Here is a 24,951-nt window from a genome sequence, read left to right on the forward strand (position 1 = left end):
CCACGCAAAACTTAATTTTCTCCTACAATTCTTCCAATTTATCTTTCTACCATTTCTTTCAATTTCCAAATTGTTCAACATGGCAAGAGAGCATATTAGAGGTCGTAATTGGACTTGTGAGGAAGATGTTGTTTTATGCTTGGCGTGAGTTTCTGTTAGCGAAAATGGTGCAGTTGGCACAAATCAAAATAAAAAAATTTTGTGGGATAATATCATTGCAAAGTTTCATGAAAACTGCAACAGCGGCGAGCGTGACAGTGGTGGTGTTTATGATCGGTGGAAGACTATCAACAAAGCATGCACTTTATGGAAGGGAAGCTTGGAGAGAGCCGTGGTTGGCATGCCTAGTGGAATGAGCGCCATAGAAATTGTGAGTTTTGTTATTGATATTTTATTTGTCATGTACATAATATTAATTTGCAACTAATTATTTTTATGTATTTTTTGCATGGGATGACAAAACAATGAAAATTTACAAGACAAAAAGTAACACAAAAAAATCAAGTTTTTAAGTTGCAACATGATTGAGACATCCTCAAGGATTGTCCGAGGTGGGTAACCGATGTGGACCAACAATGGAGAAGATTATTTCAACGTGAAGCTGCGACAAATGCCGGAGATGAAGGTGTCGATGAAATGACCCCATCTCGTTCTTTTGTAAGCCCCCAGTAAAAGATAAATAAAAGGAAGCAAAGAGAAAATGGAAGTCTACATATTTATCGGAATTTAAATATTTTTAGATTAAAATGTTCATAAAATTAATTTACAATAATTTACATATTTATTTATTTTTTAAAAATTTAATTTAAGAAAAAAAATAGCCTAAGTTCATTCTTTAATAATCTCAGACTAAAATTTTAGGCCAGAAGGATTAGAGTAGAAAAACTGTTTCTGAGTTAAAAATTGAATTTTTCAGATTAAAAAATTTAGCTTTTAACCCAACAATTGGAGTTGGTTTAATTGGATTTGGATCCTCTCTGGATCCCCTCCCTGGGGATCCCGAGGATCAAGGCACAAGGACCATTCATCAAAGATCGTGCGGCCATAACTAAATATTTTTTACGTAAAACGAGATTACTTTACTTTTAAAAATATAAAAAATATTTAATTATGACCGCACGATCTTTGATGAACGATCATTGTGCCTTGATCCCCGGATCCTCAGGAAGAGGATCCGGAGAGGATCCAAATCCGGTTTAATTAGTATAATATTGTTTTCATATTCTTGAGGAAAAAAACAGAGACTGACATAGCTACTATTTTCGATTCGTATCTCTCATGCTCAGTCTCCAAGTCCCCTCAGTCCCTACTCCCCATACCAAAATTGTCGTTTTTAGCTGGATTGGACCCCATTCGCCCTCCCTCTCAAGTGCTCCCCTCCCTCCCTCCAGTCTCAATCTCTCTCTCTCTCTCTGCCTCTCTCCCATAAACCCCCTGCATTGTCCTCACTTCCAAAGCCTCCAACATCACCGCCATCCTCCTCCCTCATAGGCCGCCGCCAGCCTCCAACTTTGTTTTAGAATAAAGTCCCAACACAGAGAAAAAATCATAACAAGCTCCACATGGATCACTTCTTTACATCCTCCCCTTGTCTCACTGTCATCCTTCTTCTCTTACTAGCCATGGCTTCCACATGGTAAAGCTCCAAACTTTCGCTCTCTCAGCCTCTCCGCTTTCATGGGTTTTCCGTAACTTCATCTGGGTCACTCTCCAAACTCACATTTTCACTAACACCTTCACAACTCTCTCTCTCTCTCTGTGTTTTGTTTTTCAGGTGTATTAGCGACGACATTCACATTCGTCAACAGATGCGACTACACAGTGTGGCCCGGCATTCTCGCTAACGCCAACAGTCCTAGTCTCGATTCCACGGATTCGAGCTTCCCAAACAAACCGCCCGCACTTTCCAAGCCCCAACCGGCTGGTCCGGTCGTTTCTGGGCCCGAACCGGCTGCAGTTTCGACGGATCCGGCTCCGGGTCCTGCACCACCTGGCGACTGTGGCTCTGGCCAAGTCGAATGCAACGGCGCCGGAGCCTCCCCGCCTGCGACGCTTGCCGAGTTTACTCTCGGCACCGGGGGACAGGACTTTTATGACGTTAGCCTCGTAGACGGGTACAACTTGCCCGTTTTCGTCGAGGGGACCGGCGGGTCGGGTCAGTGCGCCTCGACCGGGTGCTCCTCCGATCTGAACAGGATGTGCCCGACTGAGTTGAGAGTCGGCGATGGCGACGCTTGTAAGAGCGCGTGTGAGGCGTTTGGGACTCCCGAGTACTGTTGCAGCGGCGCGTATGCTACACCCAACACTTGTAGCCCGTCGGTTTACTCGCAGATGTTTAAGGCGGCGTGCCCCAAGTCGTATAGCTACGCCTACGATGATGCTACGAGTACGTTTACGTGCACTGGTGCTGATTATACGGTGACGTTTTGCCCCTCTTCCCCAAGGTAAATAAATTAAAGCTATATGCTTTTGCTTTATTGTCTCACAAGCTTTTGTAGAACTCATCAGTCGGGGATTTTCATTTTAAAATTTATTCGGGATTATTCTCTAAAAAATATAAATAAGATCTAATATTCTCTCATTTTGTGATTTTCACTTTGGATTGGATGATTTAGCGGCTAATTGCCAATGCCATGTTCTCTTTTTAATGTTTGATTATGTTTTGGAGTATTTTGTTTATAATATTTGGGTTTTTATTTAATTAATTTAGGTTGGTGGGGTTGCTTTTGCATGCGAATATGTATTATTTTCATCACTTTGGACTGTCACACTATTTGGTTTGTGATAAATTAGTTGTTTTACATGCTTTTTTCCCCTAACATTTGATCATGTGGGCATGCAGTCAGAAATCTTCTAGAGATTCATCCACACCAATGACAGCAACACCATCACAAGGGGCTGCTACTGCCGGGTCGGATCCCGGGTTCACTTATTCAGATTCAGGTGCCGGCTACAGGCGGTGCAGTGTCCGGTTCTGGTACAGGTGTGGCTACGGGTACTGGGGCAGGTTCCGGCACCGGGGCTGGCGAAGCAATGCTGGCTGACGGGTCATGGTTAGCTGGTTTGGCCATGGGAGACTCACCTAAGACAGTGCCTCTCCCCACTCTACACTCAACACTCACTATCTCAGCAGTTTTATGTATCGTCTTGTCCTATCTTTACTTGTAGGCCATAACTTTCATGCACCCGTTGCATGTGACAGAGTGTCGAACATTTGTTAGATCATGTGAGTAGCACATGACGATCAATGTTAAAACAACGGGCGCGGGTAAGTTTGCTTCCAACTCTATGATCCCTTGTCTTTTTGGTCTGCAATGTGATTTCTTCAGAGGTTTTGAGTGTTTTAGTGTCGCCGGAGTTTTGCCTTTGGTAGGAAAAGCTTACAGATTCATCAAGATGGTAAAATCCACTAAGATTCCCTCATCATTGTAACATACGCATAAGAAAGTTGTTCATTTTCTCTCTTTGACCTTATATTTTTGGGTAGCGAGGGCTTCTGTCAAACAAAGATGCTAAGGTGACGGTTTTTCAAATTAATTATGCAACATTACGTGGAAAACCTATCACACTAGTGTCGTGTAATTAGTCCGGGATTTCAAACAGGCATTCCGAGTTGTAGTCAAGCCCTTTATGTGGTACTAGATGCCCTTTTACTTCCCACTCAAGGCTCTTGTCTGAAAGTTCTGCCGGTATGTACTTATTAAAGCAACAAGTGAGGATTGAGAACCGTTCTTTTAAAGTTAATCTTTAGATGGCTTTAGAACGGGGAATTAGCTTGAATGAATGGGTTTGGACATATGTTGTAGATATACTCAGTGTTTAATAATGAAGATGTATTTGATTATATATCGACGACCCTAACGATAACGTATTGATCAGTTTTTTTTTCTTCAACTGGATATTTGTTTTTGGGTTTAGTTTTCTGCTTCGATTTTTTATCAAAAGAAATAGAAATTATTCGTGGCTGCGAATGTTTCTCTTGAAAAGGAAGTGTATAAGACTATAATGTGAATGGGTGAGTACAATTGTAGGCTGCTTTCCGTTTGACAGAGAGGCACCACTTTGCAGGCATTTCAAGTTTATGTTTACTATCTGTCGACCTTTTTTTTTCTTACAACTTGTGAGAGTTCAAACCTTCAAGGTTCATATTTTTTTGGGATAACTTGTTGGAGTAAATTCTGAATACGTGCAATCACAGATCAAAAAACATGTGTGTGTCATGAGAGTTGCGTTCTTTGCTCAGCCATTCTTACCAAATATTGAGCAAAACTTATCTACAATAAAATCTCTATAAACGAATATTACTGGGACTATGAAAAACTAGGCTTATTATATTAACATCCAATAAATTGTTGAATAAACTTACATACTTAATACACCGAAAAATTAGCTTAATATACCTCACATACTTCCTCATAATACCCTAACAACTCACATTCTCAATATACACCTTACATTTTCTACATTCACCCCATATTTTCTATACACCCCACATTTCTCAAATGTTATAAGCTTTTAATTTGGACAAAAATACTGATTGGAATTTTGACAAAAGATGCTGTCTGGGATTTAAAGCATATGTGAGTTGTTTTCAATTCCACCGTTAAAACCCATGTCGTATGTTTTTAATATTTAGTGGTAATTTTAGGTGTTTAATTCTTCATGTATCATGTGATCCCTAGAAGATGAATACGAACATAAAAGCTTGAATAACGAAGCAAAAGCAAGATTAAATAATTATTGGTGTCGTCAAAATCACTAAAACAATAAAGAATATGAAGTCTTACCTCATGTGAAGCTTCTGAAACATTAATTTCGTGTTTCATTCGTCAAAAATATTTTTTTCTCAATCAACATGTTTGTAGTTTCATTGGTTTAAGTTTTGTTCAACAATGAAGGGTCGGAGGGATTTTGATAGTTGAAGAAGGTAAATAATACATTAAAAGTGATTTGAGGTGTATTTAGAATTTTTTTTTTTTAACCTAATAAGGCCAAAATTTTAATTGCATAGCAGGGTAAATAAATCATTTAATATTAAATTTTAACGTGGGGTGCATTCAACATTTTGTGGGATGATAATATAAAAAGCCAAAAACTATTATTATTTTAGAGAGGTTGTTATTATATCAATAAATGAACAGTTATTAATATAGGAAGTTTCTTCTTTTTTTTTTTTTATTTTTTTTTTTTTTTAACAATGGTGCATGATATCTTATAAAAGCAACAACTGTACATATATGACTTTAAATTTGTAAGATAATTTAAGAACTAAATCAAGTTTTTTATTATTATTTTTATTATTTTAATTTTTTTTTTCCCAAACTTAATGCCTTCAAAGATAAAATATACTTTGAAGGCATATTTTGAGAAGTTGAATTGAGAAAATGTAAGTTTTTTTTTTACTTTTTATTTTTTTTAATATATACGATATCTACACTATGAGAGTATGAGAGTGGACTCACAATGGGTTAGTCATAATATTTTGGTTCGAATTCTCCTTTAATGTGAAATGAACTTAAAGACTACCACTTACAAATAAGTTTTTAAGTAAAAAAAAATCCTAAATATGTATTATGAATATTTACGTGTTTTTTCTTTTATGTATCTCGTCACTTATTAATTTATATATTCGTTAGGCCTTAAATGATTTTAAGAAAAATTATTATCTTATGCGTTTAGCAAGGTTATAATTTTAGTACACCGGCTTGCGTCGAGACTAGAATATTTTATTATAGGTAATGCTAAAGAAACTAAATTTGTAAACAAAAGTATGTAAATTAAATGACATAAAAATTGATGATTGGATTATGACTTAGTCGTTGATAAACATGCTCATTCCTATTGATGACAAATCATTTAGTTTGAAATTTTATGTAACATCCCACATCGCCCAGGGGAGTGATCCTTATATGTATATTCCCATCCCTACCTAGCACGAGGCCTTTTGGGAGCTCACTGGCTTCGGGTTCCGTAGGAACTCAGAAGTTAAGCGAGAAGGGGGCTAGAGCAATCCCATGATGGGTGACCCACTGGGAAGTTGCTCGTGAGTTCCCAAAAACAAAACCGTGAGGGAATGGTAAGCCCAAAGCGGACAATATCGTGCTACGGTGGTGGAGCGGGCCCGGGAAGTGATCCGCCCCGGACCGGGATGTGACATTTTATCTAAATTTTGCCTCTCTAACATTATCTTCTTATTATTTAACTGATGTTATGATTTTATTGAATATTCATTTATCGAGATTTATTGCATGGATTGTTATACAACGTTGAGTATACAATAAATATTGGGAATTATTATTGGAGGAGGATTCTCTACGCTCATATTCTCATCCTCTTTCATCCCTTTCTCTCACACATTGCTTTTTGTCTTATTATCTATATAAAAAAATCAATATAAGATGTTGACGTGGCTTAACCGTGACTGTTCAAATATGAGATCATGGAAGTGTAGAGAGATTAGGAGAGTAGAGAATCCTCCTCCATTATTATTGGCACTCTACAAATTTCATTTTGTACTCCAAACTTTCTATAATTAAAAAGAAAAATATGCTTGTGAGGAGTGTATAATGAGATTATTGGAGTGATAATAACAATTTCCTAAATATTATAGACACAAGATGGAGCGAAACCCCAAGTTATTTCCATGTTATAATTTGGGAGATTATATTCACACATCCCAAATTACTTCTTCTCCCACATCCTTTTTATTTTTTAATATTTTTCTATCAAATGATAGTGGTGTGTAAAAAATATTAAAAAATTAAAAATGTGTGAGATAAGTAATTTAGAATGGGTGAATATAATCTCTCTATAATTTTGGTTTGGTGAGATAGTGCATTGGGGTTGAAGTCGTTAGTTGGATTTTAAAGGGAAATAACTTAATCGTGAGTGGGTGTTAGGGACCCAAGAACAAATACAAATCAAATATTTACAAATCCTTAAAATAAATAGGGATTTGGACCAAAAGTGGCATATTTGTGCAAATAACGATATTATCTACATTAAAGAGAAGGCGGTACGCTTAATCTCACAATAAATTAGTAATAATATAATTCAAATTTGCATTTGACGAGAATTGAACCTAAGATATCTTACTTACAAGTGAAGAGGAATATCACTAGATTTTGGATGGTACTAAGTGGACATGTAAGGATAATATTAGAGAGACTAAATTTTTTTAATTAAATTTGAGGACCAAATAATATAGTTGTTAATGATTAAATTATTAATTAAATGCTTATTAACTTGTTTATTTTTTAATGATAACATATTATTTAGTTTGTAAATTTGATTTATTTAATATTACTAATCATAAGCCCTCAGCTTTTCTTCCCATGAAAGGAACATGATGTTGACACTGTTGAGATGAGAATTTAGGTTTTCCTTGGCCCACCTTTGAAAATTTTCGTATAACTTCAGACCCACTTTTTGGACCAATCTTTGCACAATTTGCGTTGTGATTATGTCGATGTGGGCGGATAGCTTATCGTTTGGCAGAAGTTTTTTAAACTTTTAGATAAAATATTTTTAAAAACAAATTTTTGTAAGAATACAAATTAATTTTTGAAAAGCATTTGATGTGTTCCTAACAAGAAGTATATAACTTGTCATTTTAGTAAGAAACACTTCAAATACTTTTAACTTCAAAACCATTATATCTAAAAGTGATTTCAATCATTTTAAAACACTTGCCAAACCAGTCCTTAGTCCTAACAGAAGTTTTTCTTCTTCTATTTTGCGAAAATTTAATGAGAAATTTTTCATTATGCCTGGAACACAAGTGGTATATTATGTGTTATTATATAAGTGGTAAAAAGTTTTATTTTTCTAAGATAATTTTTTAACACAAGTATCTCATCACTTGTATAGTGACTCGTGAAGTACCATTCCGTGTTCTAGGCACATTGAAAATCTCTCAAATTCTATAATACACTGTTGTACGAGATATGCCGAACCTAGTATCATGGACTTACAACTAGGCATGACATTAGAGTGTTTGATCATACGATGAATGATTTGAGTGGTTGAGTAACTCATTGTTACCTCTGTGGAGATCAAATTAAGCATAATGCCACAAGCCCTAGACTTAGTAGGATAGAGTCGATAGACCCCACCTTCAATAGGTGAGTAGCAAATCACCTTAACGTGAATGACACTGGTGTATGGGATATATGGTGTATTAAAAAATTGACTTTCAACCGTTTCAATCTAGCTATTTAAACGCTGATGCAACTCCAGACATCATACACCATGCAACTCCATATACCACTGGTGCATTGTAAAATAAAACCATTTTGTGATAAGTGTGATATCAGGTAAAGAAAACTAAACGTATAATCTCAAATACAGAGATAAATATTTTCAATCACTCAAAGTTACAGATTTGCGTTTTGAAGGGAGTTTTGTTTGGTTAATATTCTTCATTCACCTCTGTGAATAATGATGATGGGTTTTGTTGATCTGACGTAGTGATGCAGATTGCAGCCATCAGATTTCAATGAACAAGGGGACTCATAATGTTATAGTATTAAGCGGTTACTCCATTAATTAAAACGTGGGTCCTTCCCTTCCCACCGAATCAAATCCTACCAATTTATTGCATTCTAATGACCCCTCTTGATGCCTGGACAAGTTTTCCTCAAAACAATCAAGACCCTTCAATTATATCCTAACCATTGCTTGTGTAGGATGCACTAACATCATTGTATTTTCTTTCCATGTGCGTAGATACAAGTTCAAATATAATTTTGGACAACTCAGTTTGGGCGAAGTTCTAATTTGATACCTGTAGTTTAGACATCAACATTTTTTGTGATTTTTTCTACGAAATAAATACGTTTGGATTACAAGTAAGGTGTTTTCACACTTACAAAAGGTTCGTGTTCCTGTCACATTTGTCACTCGTGTGGTAATTTTGTCGAAAGGTTTGACCAACCTACCGAAACAAGAACCACCAAGTTAGCCTAATTGCAATTGTTAACTAGGTATTAAAAGTGTCTGCTGGGAATCATGGCATCTTAGAAAAGTACTACTGAAGTTGGTGCGGAGTAAATGTGAGATACAAGCAACATAGGGGGACAAGATTCTGCATATTATTCTGCACAAGTAACCTCAGGAGTTAAGTGTCCTTTTACACACGTGAATCATAAGGTCATCTCCAATCGAATACTAGCCAGATATCTCGTTTTAGCTCTCTGGCCCTTCAAGATTTTCAAGATATTAATATTTTAATGAACAGTACATGACCATATTTGCCTCCGTCTCCAACCGAGGGCTAGAGGGCCAGAGGGCTCGTTTTAGCCCTGTCACAAAAAACCGTCTCCAACCGAGGGTCAAACATAATTTATTATTTAAAAACTACAACTTAAATGTTGTTTAAGTTTCATATTGTTAAATGTTTTTTTTTATGTTGTATAATTTTTATGTTGTTAATGTTATTAATATTGTTTAATGTTGTTTCATGTTACTTAATTTAATTTAATGTTATAATGGCTTAGGAGGTTATAGAAAAAAAATAGAATTAAAAAAAAATATGAAACAAATTTTGTGAAATAGAAGTTATAGGAAAAAAAAATAGAATTTAAAAATAAAATGAAACAAATTTTGTGAAATAGAAGTTATAGGAAAAAATGAAATTTAAAAAAAAAATATGAAACAAATTTGTAAAATAAAAGTTATAGGAAAAAAATAGAATTTAAAAAAAATATATGAAAAATAAAAGTTATAGGAATTTTTTTTAAATAAATAAAAAAAAACTGTTAAAAAAAATAATGAAAGAATTTCTGTTGGTTATAATCGACAGGAAATCCAACATAAGCAAAAAAAAAAATGGCCAGCCCCATGCAGCCAGCCCTCCAGCCCTCTAGCCTCTAGCCCTCTCTGATTCCATGTGGCCCTCTCAGATTCCAGAGCCCTCTAGCCTAGCCCTCTGTTGGAGACGGTTTTAGGGCTATTTTCGGCCCTCTGACCCTATCTCCAACAGAGGGTTGGCCAGATGGCTTGTTTTAGCCCTCTGGTCCTCCAAGATTCTCCAAGATATTAATATTTTAATGAACTGTATAAGGCCATATTTGCCTTCATCTCCAATCGAGGGCCAAAGGGCCAGAGGGCTCGTTTTAGCCCTGCCACAAAAAACCGTCCTCCAACCGAGGGCCAAAAGGCCAAACATAATTTATTATTTAAATTTAAAAACTAAAACAAATTAAATTTAAAAACAACAACTTAAATTTAAAAACTACAACTTATATTTACAAATTACAACTAAAATTTAAAAACAACAAATTAAATTTAAAAACTACAAATTAAATTCGTAAACAACATTAACTTAAATTTAAAAACTAAAATGACTTAAATTTAATATCCATAATCAACATCATCTTCATCATCCGCCATCGTAGGAGTATAGTCAGAGGTAAACAATTGTCGTCGGCTCATAATTTCATTTTTTTTTTCCTATCAAAATAGGCCTTACTCATTTGTTTGACAATTCCCCGTCACACTATCTTCCGACACCCATCTATAAGCCTTGCAAAGAGCTTCATCTTCTTTCCAGGGTCCAAGCCCTACCTTTCATTGCAGAAGAGGCCATTTCAAAATTATTAAAAAAATTGAAGGATAGATTTTTGAAAGAGGAAGGAAAATATGAGAATTGAAATGGTAGGAATGGTGATAATTTTGTGAGGAATGGTTTAGGTATTTATAGGAAAAAAAAGTAGAATTTTTTTTTAAAAAAAAAAAAAGGCCCCAAACCCTAAAAAAAAAGAAAAAAATAATTTGAATCCAACGGTAACTAGCGCCAGCTAGCCGTTGGATGCAAAATTATTTTTAAAAATTCTTGTCGATTATAACCGATAGGATTTCCAATTTTTCAGGCCAGCCCCGGGCTGGCTGGCTGGCTACTTGCAGCCAGCCCTCCAGCCCTCTAGCCCTCTCCGATTCCGTGGGGCCCTCTGAGATTCGACAGCCCTTTGGCCTAGCCCTCGGTTGGAGACGGTTTTTAGGCTATTTTCGACTTTCTGGCCCTCTGGACCCTTCAGCTGGAGATGGCCTAAATCATTTGCATCCAAGCATAAATTTTCCCCATTAAGTCATAAATTCTTTGTTGAAACAAAATCAAAATATAGATGGTTAGGATGTTACTAAATTCGTTAACATATGATGCTTCTCTCTTTGCACTCAAATTCGAATCCTAATCCCCTAATTTGGTTACACAAAACATGTCGAAATTGTGTTACATCTGAATGCTAACATGTCTAGTTTCTTTACCTTGACACAATGAGAATGTTGAACTTGAAGATCTATTGCCATATTTGACACCTACTCTATATTCACCCAAGAAACCATAGAAGCTGTAAGATCCATGCTCATCTGTCTGCCCCTCTATCTCCCCAGTTTGCCATTCTTTCAAGAGCTTGTCGACCACATCACCAGCAGGTAGGTTTTGGAGATTATTGTCTGTGAGGCACATTTGGTAGCACCCATTAGGATGCATTGCAGTCCAAAGCATTATCCCATTCACAGATGGATGCGAAAAGCCTTCTCTTAAAACTTGTTCAAGATAAATTGCCTATACATAACAACAAATAATGTAGTAGGTTAGTCCGGGGTAAAAATTTACATGGGATTGTTCCTATCACATGGCAAGTGTTTTGCTTAAATCCCAAACATTAAAGTTGAACACATGCCATTTTGTAACTTGGACAGTGGTCGGAACAACTCCACATAAGGCTTTTGTGCCCTATATGTAGAGTCAAACTTGAGTAAGTGTGTCCAACCATGTAATCTGTAGAGTACTATTACAATTGTACTTTAGTCACACTCAACCCCACACAGATCTCGCAGTGGTATGAGAGTTGTCCTAAATCAGACAGTGTTACCCTAGTTTCCCTAGTTTCTATATGTAACATCTTATTTTACCTGTGTTTCTTTGTCTAGGGTGCTGCTGATATCAACCTCCATGAGCCAAATGGGAAGGCCTAATGTGGCCAACTTGTCAAGGATTGCTCTCATTAGAGGGAGGTTTGGCTACTGTAAAATGACCCTCCAGTCCAATCCCATCCATCAATGCTCCACCATGCCTAAGCTCTCTCAACCTTGAAATGTAGGAATCAACGGTCGAATTCACATCACTGCAAGTCTCCACCACATTAAAATCATTCATGAAAAGGGTTGCCAAGGGGTCAGATTTGTGTGCCGTCTCAAAGAAATGCAATGCGGCGTCGGGGCCAAGCTTCTGCTCGTAGAAATCAAAGTGAAGCATTTCGTTGCTGACGTCCCAATGGATGAACTCTTCCCTGTACTTGCTCATTAGGCTTTGGATTCTGGAGTTTACTGGCAGATTGCAGGTCGCTGCCGGTGAGGTTTCGAACCCATTGCGGCGTGTATTTGGGGTCTTCCCAAAATATGTTGTGACCTCTAGCAATGACTTGGTTGGCACGCACAAATTGCAGCATTTGATCTGCAATGATGTAGTTGGTTTTGCCCTGTTCGGGTTCTGTCGCGTACCACTTGAGTTCGTTCTCAAACACCGCTGCATTGAATCGTTTTGCGAACCAATCCTGGATTGAAAATTGTTCTCTTAGCTAGCATTTTCAATGTGAAGATGATGCATGTAAATTTTGTTATTGCACATAACGCACAATTTAAGTAGAAGATTCGATTTACGAGAAAAATTTATGTTCCTGTCATGTGATAATGTTGGATGACAAAATAGTCTAGTTAAATGACTGACATTAGTTTTTGCATATACAAGGGACCATTCTTTCAAGTGTATAGGTCAATTGTAAGTTAAAAACTTATGTGGAGTTGTTCTTATTATGTGACAGTGTTGAGTGTCAGATTGATCCATTTAAAAGATAAAATTGTTTAAATTTGAAGATCTATATTATTTCTTAACACTTATCATCTTTTAAGTGTTTAGTCGCTCAATAATATCACACAATAACATATCCACATCATGTGTCAGTGTTGAGTGTAAGAACAATCCATTTAAAATATAAAAATGTTTAAATTTAATAATCAATGTTATTTCTTAAACACATGTTATCATTTAACTGAACTGTTCAGTCGCTCAATAATATCACACAATAACATGTCAACATCATTTGCCAGGTTGAGGATAAGAACAATCCATTCAAAAGATAAAATTGTTTAAATTTGATAATCAATATTATTTCTTAAATACATGTCATCTTTTAAATGAATTGTTTAGTTACTCAATAGTATGACACAAGAACACGTCCACATAAGTTTTATACGAGTACATATGGTCTATGAACTGCGTGCTAACCTGATAGGGCAAGTTACCTAGAATGGTCTTTGCAATTGCAGATCCAAATGGGAAATCTTTGGAGACTTGCTCTATGTCAATTTCCAATCCTTGCAGCCTCTTTCCTTGCTTATCTGAGACATGAACCGTCACGGCACGCTTCCGTTTCTATTGATAAACAAAGAAAATAATTACACAAAATGAAATTTCTGAGGAGTTATACATTTGTGCGTTGATAAGACCGTTCACTATTTTTTGAAGCTTGATCTCTCCCCGGGTGAACCAAATTAACAACTTCCATAGTTAACTTAATGAAAGATCCTACTCAAATGAAAATATATATACTTACAGTGTTGATCATATATTGCTGATACGTGCTCCATTGTTGAACACTAAATGGCATCAAAGAAGAGCTGGTAATTTCAATATCAACATCTCTGTCATCTGCATTCTGTATACAAATAAACAATCAAAACAAAAGTATGAAAAATTGAAATTTGAAACTTTTTGGGGCAGTAAAAGATTAGTGAAAATATGAAAATTACCTGAAAGAATAAGGTGGATAATTGGGATGGTGAGTTTAGTACAAAGCCACCCTTGAGAAATGACCAGCATCCATGCTTAGCCAAAACAGTTCCTACACAGTTATGTGTTTCATTTTCTGTCTTTAGGCTTGCCCTTATGAGAGCTGAGCCTGCACCCTCTATCTTGACCCAACCTATTAGAGTAAGTCCAAATCATATGAGCCTAATGTCGTATCCTATAAGTGACCAAAGTTCTAAGTCTCTAATTATTGCAGTGCAGGCACGCGTGTGTAAGTGATTTTGTTTTCTTTATACAAGGAATATTAGGGAAAATGATATTTAAATACAACTCTAGAGTGCAAAGTTCTAACTAAGTGAGCTATAAGTGATCCTCAGACTTTCAGCTCTAGTTTATGCAAGTTCAAGAATCAGGGCTACTTAAGAAATGACGTTGATCATCAAATTTATGCAAGGTTATGTTTTAATGAATTGTTCTCATATTCAACGCTGTCGCCTGACAAGAACAACCCTGCATAAGTTTTTAACGCGCATGACCTAGCTAGGCTTATGCAATATTACTAAATATATTGGACAAGATAAGCATTACAACAATCCGTTGTAGTCTAGTTGGTCAGGATACTCGGCTCTCACCCGAGAGACCCGGGTTCAAGTCCCGGCAACGGAATTCTTTTTGGTTTTTCAACGCCAAAGTTTTTTTACCTTAGACACTACCAAAATTACCACACCATAATTCCCAACCCAGCATCCAACAACAGAAAAATTAATTAACTAGAAGGGTAAGTTGAGGAACCCAACTGGAGAAACAGTAAATGGTGCCCTGTGTGAGATTGTGCAGTATGAACGATGTTGAATAAACTCCACTACTTGCAGAGTTTCCCAACCGATCAACGATGATCCCACCGCCGTACAGAGGCTCATCCGGCTGCAATTTACACTGCCAAAACAAACAAATTGGTCTCATCTGGGTGAAACAAAGAGAAAAACTTCCAATATATTTTGTTCACATTTAGTTTTTACCTCAGTGTAAGCAGTAGAATCATAAAGTGGGCCCTCTGAAATGTGTGAAAACAGTAAAAAGGAAGGATTAGTAACGTAAATTTAGACATGTCTGCATTGTAGAAAAAAAAAACCAGAAGAAATGAGAGGAGAAAGGGGGAAGAAGAGAGAACCAAATGAAACAACAAAGGAGGAGGAGCCCATGAGGAGAAACAAGAACAATAGGAAGCTTGAAGTAATATTTGTGCCTTCCATTTTTTGCTCGGAGGTCGGGAGGCTTGGAGCTGTGTGATGCTCTACTACTTAACATCTGAGAATGGTTTTTATAACGACACTGCTACACTCCTTTCCCAGCTTTTCTTGCTAATTACAGTTTGACGTTTATATGAAAAATAACTCACCAAAACAAAAAAGTTCATTTAAACACCAATTAAATTGTAATTAGTAGGAATGCAACAATGTCTACTTCCCAAAGAAGCAGCCAAATATATAAAATGCAATATATGAAACTTGAGGTTATGGGTTATAAGTTATATGAAAGAAAGTGTATATATTGGACCATTACCTAAGAAATAGACCCAATATAATGGAAGGGGAGGAGGTAGAGATCACAAGGGTTACAGTGGAAGCAGGGATACCGAGCGGTCCGTGGCCTGGCCACATGTTTGTGTGAGCGTGGAGCTTCATGTCATGCCCATTAATTCATGGACACATCACACTCCAACCGTGAATTCATTCTTTTTTTGTGTGGGGCTAAGAACATGGTTTTGTTGCCGTAACATTGACACGTAATGTTAGTGACCGATTCACGAGTTTTTCGGTATAAATACATTAGTGTCCTTAAGGTATTTTTATTTCAAGCATCTCATTTGCATCCTCGTCATGCTGAAGAAGTAATTTTATACAGTAATTCGTTTGTAGGTTTTCTAGTGCGTAATGTTATCAATTTACTCAAGATATATTATGTTTTCATGTATGAATGTAACAAATATATTATGTTTTCATGTATTAATGTAACAACCTAAAATATAAACTCATCATCCAATCCTTATTACAACATGGAGATGAGTAATATCATATCACGTTACAGGTGACACTAAGTTTTTTTCCATGTTTAGTCTGTATAAGTTCATATTTAATATAACATTAATTATTGAGGGGATTAGACTTGGCAACCAACTGCGTAGTAATTGATTGGAATTGTGGAATTATTAGTAGCAAGTATGTACTTAGTTAAGAAAAAAAAAAAAAATTAAAGCTTTATGTCATTGCTAGCAGCTTGGCCTATGTGAAAATTACAAAACAAGGGTTTGGCTAATTATTTGTGCCAATTAGGAATGGAATGAAAGGGTCCAAAATTCTTATATTAATATTAACCCAACACAGAGTAATCAAAAGGATTACCAATGTAATTCTTGAAGAACTGGTCTGGAATCTACCAGAAAATTGAGAGAAATCCTAAAGGGGTGTTATTTAATTGATAATCTTGAATGATTACAAATGTTACTTCCAAAGATGTAAATAATGATTACAAATGTTTGGAACAACTTAAAGGACTTCTAGGAGTTAAAACAACGTTAATCGGACGGCAAATGAAGAGTCCGATTCTTATTACATAACTTTAAACGCTATTTTGTAGGCTAAAATGACCCTGGATGATCAAAATCCATTGTACATCACGAAGAAGCCATGAGTTGGACTTGTGGCATCATTCCCTTTCCGAAAAGGTATAAGGGGCCCAAATTGGAGCTTTGACGCGAAATCTGTAAATTTCCAATGCGTCCTTTCGCCTTTTTACGGTCCATTTCTTCTTCAGTCAATTCTGCCATTTGTACTACATCAGAATATTGACCCATATGGGAAAATGTACACCAAATCCAAAATTGTTATATAGAAAGGAGGCACCCTCATTAAATCAGGTGAGATTCTCTCATACAACTAAGTTTTAGTTTTATTGGCATCGTCATTCAATAAACAATTGTTATATGTTTGAAAGTGCGTTATTCATCCCATAAAAGATTGTTACTGTCATGTGGTGAAATTGTGACATGAGAGAATCTCTCGATTAAAAGGAGGGATTTTGACTCTTGAGGGACCAAAAGAAAGAACTAGTGGCGATCAAAGTTCCATTTATGGCGGGATGCATGCTTTGGCTGCAAGTCTTGTAATATGTCTGTTTTTGTGTGTTTATGCAGAAAGCCTTCATGGGTTGATGGCTTTGTAGTGTCACGCGTGCGGAACATATATGAGGAAACCATGGACATAAATGCTATTTTACTCATGTTAAATAATTACATCTTTCTACTTGCTGTCTGACCAAGTCACTTAGGTGGTCCTCTTCGTATCGTGGGTGTGCTCTTCTGGAAGAAGAATGTATGTGAGTGTCTTTCCACATTTCAATTCTTATCACGTATAGAGTAGTTAAATTTAGTAATGTATGTTGTTGTTAACCAAAATAAAAAGGAACGAAGTTATCCGGAAAATGTAAAGCATTGAGTGATGAATAATTCTGGGGATGAGTCGCGGATTAAGTTGCTCTCTTTAAGACGTTTTGTGACTCTGCCCAAAGTGTGCAAACAATTCACAAACACCATGTCGTCCCATGATAAAACAGCCCAGAACCTTCTTTTGATAAGGTTCTTTCTTGCACAATGGAAGAACCTTCAAACTTGCACCCTTTCGATATGTTGCTATCAAAACTTAATTTAAAAAAATATGTATAAACTTATAGTATTCTGTATTCTTCAACATTGATACTCAGGACTTATATATATATATATATATATATGGGGACACTCTCTTGACCTTTAGATTTGGCTTTAATAAAATTCTATGGTTGAGATTGTGTGGCCTGTGATTTAATCTCAACCACAGAATTTCATTAAAGCCAAATCTAACGGTCAAGAGGGTGTCCCCAATTTTTTTTTTTTTTTAATAGGAATCCCTCTTGTTAAAGGGCCCCGTATATATATATATATGTATGTATGTATGTATGTATATATATGTATATGTATGTATGTATGTATGTATGTATAAAGTAAGAGAAATAGACGTTGAAGGATTAAGATATTAGGGGCTAGAAATCCTGAATAAACCAAAACGTAAAAATCAAAACGGATAGATTATCTATGGAGGTGGACGTGATCTTTTTTCTCTATACAGACAAGGCATCTCAAATTTGTTGAAGTAAGAAACTTCCTCACATCTCCTATATAATTAAGAATGGAAATTACTCCTAATTGACAACGTCTCCAATACATTTACGAATGGAAATTACTCCTAATGACAGTTATGTATATTTTATGTTTCTAATAAAAAAAAATCAAAAATAAATATTTATATATAATTTAAATAAAAACATAATTGCTCCAACATATGTTATAACAAATGTAATTAAAAATGACATGGGTTCAAATTTCACGTTTTGTTTCGTGGGTTTGGATAATTCGGCTAGATGTGTACCATAAGGAGTGGGCCAAGTGATTGTTGATCAAGTCACACAGTATGTAAATGATAGTTTGGTATAGAACATGATATTTATAAAAGTTGAAAATAAAATTAATGACAGCGTTAGTGGCAAGTCATCGTCTACTTTAACTAATTTCAATTGAGGGGAAAACCTTTTCAATTAATACTAAAAATTGTCATTTAGTATTACAGTCAAATAGTATTCCTCTTCACTTGTAAGTAGGAGATTTTAAGTTCGATTCTTACCAAGGACGAATTTGAACTATATTATTAAGATGAAAATAACATTTTTCGTTTGGTATTTAATGTAAATAAAATTAGAGTATTGGTCTTTAAATTTTGTTTTAATTGGATCTTTGGTTTATGGATAAATTTTTTTTTTTTATGAGTATGGGTTTCCTAAACATATCAAAATGTGGTGCAATGATTTTTTTGGATAACTCTGGTTTCGAAGTTCTTGGAGCTAAAGATCCTTTGATTTAAATTTAGTTAGAACTTTTGTCATTTTTGAACAAAAAATTTAAAAGAGTGGGCCGAAAGAATCATTACTCTAGACAATGCCATGGATCACTACTATCAAAGCTCCAATTCAAAGTTGAGCATTTTTATCATATACCAAAGCCCATTATTAACGGAAACGCCAAGTTCTCCTTGTGAGCAATGTGAATTTAAGACCAATGAATCCAATGTGATATCGAGGCCGAAGAAAATTAAACAAAGAATGTTTGGAAACACATAGAGAGAGATGCCAAAGGAGACTCTAAAAAATAGAACCCTTCATAGATTCTTTGCCACCTGATGTTTTTGGCACATATTTTATAATATTGACATGAAAATTAATGTTATAATGTTGAAACAAAAATTTCATAGAAAGTCCAATTTTAAAAGTCTCCTTAGCATTTCTCGTTCATAAAACCTACCTATTGGTAGGAAAGTAATTACACACACTAATCCGATTAAAAAAAAATTACAAAGTAAATCCAACAAGAACTACTCAATACAAATTTCGTAGTGGGAGAAATTAAGGAAGCCCATCAAACAATTTAACCACATAATTTTCGTGGCCATTTGTAACTTTCTTTTCATGCTTGATTCTAAGCCTAAATGGAGGATATCAGTGAGCGAAATTTAAGCCCATCAATCCTCATATTCTTGGAGAAATTTTTAGTTGTAACGGAAACACGGATGGTACATCACGTGTTTTTATACAAGTGGTGGAAAATTTTAATTTTTAAGTTATTAACCTTTTAACACACATAATCCACCATTTATATAAGACACGTGGTGTATTACCTCCTGTGACGGTTACACTGAAAAATCTCTTATATTCTTGGCCTCCCAAGTCCATCATTTTCTTTGACGAATGGGAATGGGAAGGAGATTCGAACTCGAGAACAGATACCAGTAGACTAAGAGTTAATTAGTCCCAGGTCGTACATTTGTTCACCCTATTGTGTGCCATTAACCACTCTCTTTGTTTTCTTGCCAGCTTGAATCTTGGTGTAGAGATTCTTGGTTCTAATAGACAGCAAAATGTCCAAACCAAACCCGATAACACAGGCAATGGCCATGATAACAAACACAAGCCGGTAGCAATGTGCGCCAACGCAGGTGTTGCCACCTCCTTCCGTGGTGGTAGCCTCCATGTCGTATAATAGTCCGGCAAGCAGGCCGGAGAAGAGGAAGGAGCCGAGTGGAAGGTTGAGGATTAGAATGTTGTAAATAAGTCCGTAGTATTTGAGACCAAATAATTCAGATGCAGTGGGTACTGTGATGGCAAGACGAACTCCGTAGCATATGCCAACGACGATTGAACCAATGTATAGCGAACCAGGCATGGCGATGGCCATGAGGATGTAGCCAACAGCCATTAGAATCTGAGAAGCAGCATTCCACAGAGGTCTTGGTGTTGCAGCTTTCCTGTCATTACAAATTCGGGACCAGAGAGTGTTAAATGTGGGTTGAATTTTTTAGGCCAAAGTAGTGCCACCAAGAAATTTAGTTAAAAAAAATTTTCAGACATTGAAAGCTTCTATATTTTCCAGGCATAGAGAATTATACAAACAATCCAGAGATTTAAAGACACTCTGAAAATTACATAAACTTGTACAAAAACACAACTAGAACTACAAATATATTTTATAGTAAACTAGAAAAAGAACCCTAATAACTATAATGAGAAAACACTTCACGTAAAAAAATAGAGAAGAAAAGGGTTAAAAAAAAATTTATAAAAAAAAATTTATAAAAAAAAAAAAACCGTCAGCTATATTGTCAATTGTCGTGTTATAATTGATTCTTAGTTTGAAAATTCCTATGGCGGTCATGTCTACTCCAAAGTAGGCATTTCCTCCTTCTACAGTATTGGTTTGACATGTTTTATTTTTTTCAAAAAGTGTAATGTTATTAAGGACTTATGTATGAAACTCTCGTAAATAAAAAGAATGAAGTTTTAACGAAACATTTCCAGTACTGTTCATTTTTAATGAAAAATCACATTTTTACCTTTTCCTAGTACTATTCACTACACCTTTATTTGTCATTTTTTATTAAAACTATAATTTTTTTGGACTTTTCATTAGTTTTCCTTAAAAAGAATGACTTAGATACTGTTATTTATGTATGCAATCTGAAAGAGAAAAATAAGAGCGACTTTGTGGGAAAAAACACAAAAAAGATGCTTAAAATTTGGACCAAACTTGCGTTGCTTATTTCTAAGCAGCTTGCCGTAAAATGTTGCATCCAGCAGATGGACATTGAGCAAATAACTTAAATGTGAAGGAAACGGAAGACATTATAAATCTAGGTCTTCACCCAAAGGCATGTTACCTTCCATATTTCCCGAAATCTATGTTTCTTTAATATTTGAAAAGCACCTCATATGTTGATTGTATTAAGTACAATATTCACATAAATTATATCTAACTGTCAAATATATATATACGTATTATAGTCAGTCTCCAAAATTAGAAACAAAAAAAAAAATCTCAAATAAAGCACATTTTTGCTCTTAGTGCGACTTAGAATGGCTAGTTTGGGATTGTGGTACTTTTAAGAAAAACAACTTATTTAAAAATCTAGAACATCAAATGTGTTTGGTTAAAAAAAAAAAAAAAAATCTGTTAATGACGGTAGAAAAGCAAAAGCAGTCCACCATGCTTCTAAATGAAATTTTCAAATAGCAAGTAAACTCCCACATATTTTATAAAATTATAATCATTGCCCCTACATATTCTCTTTGACAATTATTATATCACATTAAACATCACATAAATTTATATAAAAGTTTACCAAATACTTGGACACTAATTTTTTTTGTTAAAAGTACTTTTACAAAGAAAAGTTTACCAGACATTTAATAATTTTATTTTACAGCTCTTTATTCTTACAACACAGTAGAAACCATTTTTTTAAAAAGCACATCAATATCTAACTAATCCGAAATTTCGGAAACTGGCATGGAACCGCTCGAAACAAATTATACTAGAAAAAGAGGAGTGAGTGGGGAGGATGGAGAAGGAGACAAATATTTCCAACAATTATTTACCTAAAAAAATACACGAAACAATTGTTTAAGGGAAAGTCAAAAGAACCCCAAAAGCAAATAAAAAATAAAAAATCAATCTCTCGGTTTCGAAGCTAACATTTGTATTATTAAAGTATTGTCATAATATAAATCGTCAAATATTTTATTTAAAAAAAATCTGATACTTTTATACAAATATAGAAATAAGATAGTACGATTTACATATTTATTTTTACTTTATTGTTAATTTTGTTGTCATTGATTTTCTTGAATCTGAAAATTTGAGATATGCAACAAGTAAAAATGAATGTGTGGATAACTCTACTCTACAAATACACCTCAAAGATCCTACTTATAATTTCTCAACAAAAGGCCTATCAATAGCAATATAGCATACTACAAACACTTCTACAAAATGGATAACATTTATGGATCTTCTTATTATGTCTCTCCAATTTTAATAAATAAAAAACTAATGTTCACACAAAATATAATACTCCACTTTTTCTTTGAGAATACAAGACATTATAAACGTCAAACGACTTTTTAGAGCGCCAAAAGTAACGTGACTATTTACCTACTCAAAAAAAAAAACCCATAAATTAAAATGAAATGTAAAATTACCCTATGGAATTAAAAAATTATGGTCTTACTTGACAATTTCAAAAATAATTTTAAAAAGAGTAATACTTAGAGATGCAAGGTTTATTTGAGTTCGAGTTTACTCGTATTGGGTTCGGGTTCGCCTAACTTTATCAAATTCAATCTTAGAATGTTATTTTATAAAATAAATCTCAAATTTTAAACCAAATAATACAACACTATTTAAAATTCAACTTTACACATCAACATCCATACAAAAAATAAATGAAATAGCGTGGGATAAATTTCTAAAATTTCAACCATGAAAAGTTGAAATTAAATATTGATAAAAGGAAAAGTTGAAATTAAATATTGATAAAAAGAAAAGTTGAAATTAAATGACAAGACTAGACTATCACTTAACAAAAAGAAATGTAAAATCAACATTATCATTTATTGTTCAAAAGAAAGCCAAATAACAAACTTCATTATACCCTCCCAAGCTTGTACCTAGCTTATATAATATAAAATGAGATGTGTAATATATGCAGGAACAGCATGAACAACTCGGGCTGACTTTGGACTGACATGAACAAGCAAAAGCACCAACCCAACTTAACCTGATAAATAATCGAGTTGATGATTTGGATGGGTTTTTACTTAACTCAAACCCGCTCGATCGATTTTGAAATCAAGCTAGACAGAGACGAATTTGAGTTGACCCAACTCAAGTTGCACTCTAGTAATACTACATTTGATCACATATAGTCCTATTTCTAATAGCATTTTTTTATAAAGTTAGGTCAAAAAGCAAAGCAAAACAAATAAGAATAAATCATAAATTTTATAATTCTATTGGAGATTAATTAATTCGATGAAATATATGTAAAGAGGAAGAGTGGGTGTTAGGTAAACCAACCTGATGAAGTTCTCCGAAACCATACCCGAACCGATCCGCCCGAAAAACCCCCAAATGCTGGTGAGCGCAACGAAGATCGAAACGTCGACGTATCCCATCGCCAATCCAATCTGCCCCATATTGTTCATAACCGCCAAACCCGTCCCCACCCCGCACAAAAACGACACGAACAAAATCCAGAAATCCAACGTCCTCATCACCTCAAAAATCGTGTGGTCTTCCCCGAGAACCGGCCTCCTCTTTGCCTCCACTTCCTCCGACGCCGCAGCCGCCTCTGACATCTGATGTGTGTCGTCCGCCGCCGTCTGCCTCAGAAGCGGCTCGTCTGCACGGGTATACGGATCCAAACCCGACTCATACGCGACCCGATCCGGCTTTGAGGCCCACGCTGTGAAAAACGCGTACGCCGGAATCACGAGCGGCGACGCCAGGAGGATAAGGAGAATGATGGAGAATATTAGAGAGAAGAGGTTCGAAGGGTCTGGGATGAAGTCGTAAGCGAGTAGGTAGACGGCGACGCAGACTGCGACGGCGTTGACGATCCAGAAATATCTGGAGTCGCGGTGGTCTTCGGCGGAGGAGGAAGAAGGGGTGACCTCGCGGAGGAAGAGCATGGCGGTTAAGCAGACGGCGAAGGGGGTTATGGACAGCATGAGGAGGAAGCTAGCGGGGTCGTTGTTGAACAGTGCGGCGCAGAGGTCGGTGAAGATGGCTGTGCTGAGGCCCACGTAGCCTTTCAGAATCCCCGAAACGGGTCCCCTGTTTCGCCGGAAGTTTCGGATGCAGGTGACAAGTATCGCCGTGTTCATCCACGTCGTGCTGTTGCCGCCCATGCAGAGAAATATACACATCTGAGAAAGAAATTGAAGTAATTGTTAGTTGGGTTGCACCCTAAGTGTTCGACGAAAGTGCCGACTGAGGTGTTTTTTTATTTTTTTTTACCTGCCAGTAGGAGAGGGGTTTGATTCTTTCACTGACGACGAGCCACTGGGCGCCGTAGCCGACCAGGCCCTCGACGGAGCCTATGAGGAGGATAACCCAGGTGGGTAGTTTGTCAGAGGCGAGGCCGGCGAGGAGGCCGAAGGCTTTGCCGACGTCTTTGGCGACGGAGAGGTTGTTGAGTTCGAGCTGGGTGAGGCTCATGAGGGTTTTGAGGGCATCGGAGTAGTTGGAGAAGGTGTAATTGTTGCCGGAAATAGCTTGAACCCAGACGGCGGTGACGAATCCCAGCCATTTGGTGGCGGAGGAAACGGACGAGCGGTGGAAAGCGAACCCCATTTTTGTGTCGGTCTGAAAAAAACGTACTGGTGAGGGTTGAAGATTAGCTGCTCAAGTGCTACTGTTAAAAGCTGAAAGTAACGGTCAATTTAAAGAGAGACTTTCTGAATTAAAAAACATTAAAAATACGTTTGGTTGAATAAAGAAGAAAAGTTGTATCCGCGGTGGACACTGTCGATCTTAAAGCGGCAAGTGGGTTTGTGGTGCATTTGGTGTCGGCCTTCCCAGCCCCGCTACTGTTCTCCCAATTTCTGCTAATTGTTTTGTTAATGGACTGGTGTAAATTCTTATGACATTTTATACGGTCAGCTATAATGGTATCAATTTCGGAATCTACTAAGGTTTGTAGTTTAACTCGTTTTGTTTGTAT

General features: G+C 36.0%; 2 protein-coding genes, 1 non-coding gene and 1 pseudogene across 4 annotated transcripts; 2 read left to right on the forward strand and 2 right to left on the reverse strand.

Moving 5' to 3' along the window:
• The first annotated feature begins 1,284 nt into the window (after positions 1–1,284).
• On the forward strand, positions 1,285–3,469 carry LOC103941217 (thaumatin-like protein 1). Its single transcript, XM_048573627.1, is given in 6 exon segments — positions 1,285–1,632; positions 1,772–1,867; positions 1,870–1,991; positions 1,993–2,444; positions 2,843–2,951; positions 2,953–3,469. Coding segments are annotated over 6 exon segments (1,065 nt in total). The 5' UTR covers positions 1,285–1,562; the 3' UTR covers positions 3,169–3,469.
• A 7,546-nt stretch (positions 3,470–11,015) lies between these two features.
• On the reverse strand, positions 11,016–15,349 carry LOC103941216 (annotated as a pseudogene).
• Positions 14,404–14,476, forward strand: TRNAE-CUC. The gene has a single exon. It is a non-coding gene; the product is annotated as a tRNA-Glu (tRNA).
• A 3,953-nt stretch (positions 15,350–19,302) lies between the features above and the next one.
• LOC103941215 (protein NUCLEAR FUSION DEFECTIVE 4-like) lies at positions 19,303–24,908 on the reverse strand. Of its 2 annotated transcripts, XM_048574076.1 has the most exons (4): positions 24,711–24,908; positions 24,246–24,593; positions 23,304–24,154; positions 19,303–20,196 (listed from the first exon to the last, which is right to left on the reverse strand). In XM_048574076.1, exons 2-4 carry the CDS (start codon positions 24,579–24,581, stop codon positions 19,725–19,727), a joined length of 1,659 nt encoding a protein of 552 aa, XP_048430033.1. In that variant the 5' UTR covers positions 24,582–24,593; positions 24,711–24,908; the 3' UTR covers positions 19,303–19,724. The 2 variants fall into 2 exon arrangements, with proteins under 2 accessions (XP_048430033.1, XP_009349684.2); XM_009351409.3 differs by lacking the exon at positions 24,711–24,908 and having other exon boundaries at positions 24,246–24,684.
• Between the last annotated feature and the right edge of the window lie 43 nt (positions 24,909–24,951).

Source organism: the organism of the source record quoted next, unplaced genomic scaffold (genome assembly GCF_019419815.1).
Source record: "Pyrus x bretschneideri cultivar Hongxiangsu unplaced genomic scaffold, Pyrus_bretschneideri_v1 Contig7, whole genome shotgun sequence".
Lineage (NCBI taxonomy): Eukaryota > Viridiplantae > Streptophyta > Magnoliopsida > Rosales > Rosaceae > Pyrus > Pyrus x bretschneideri.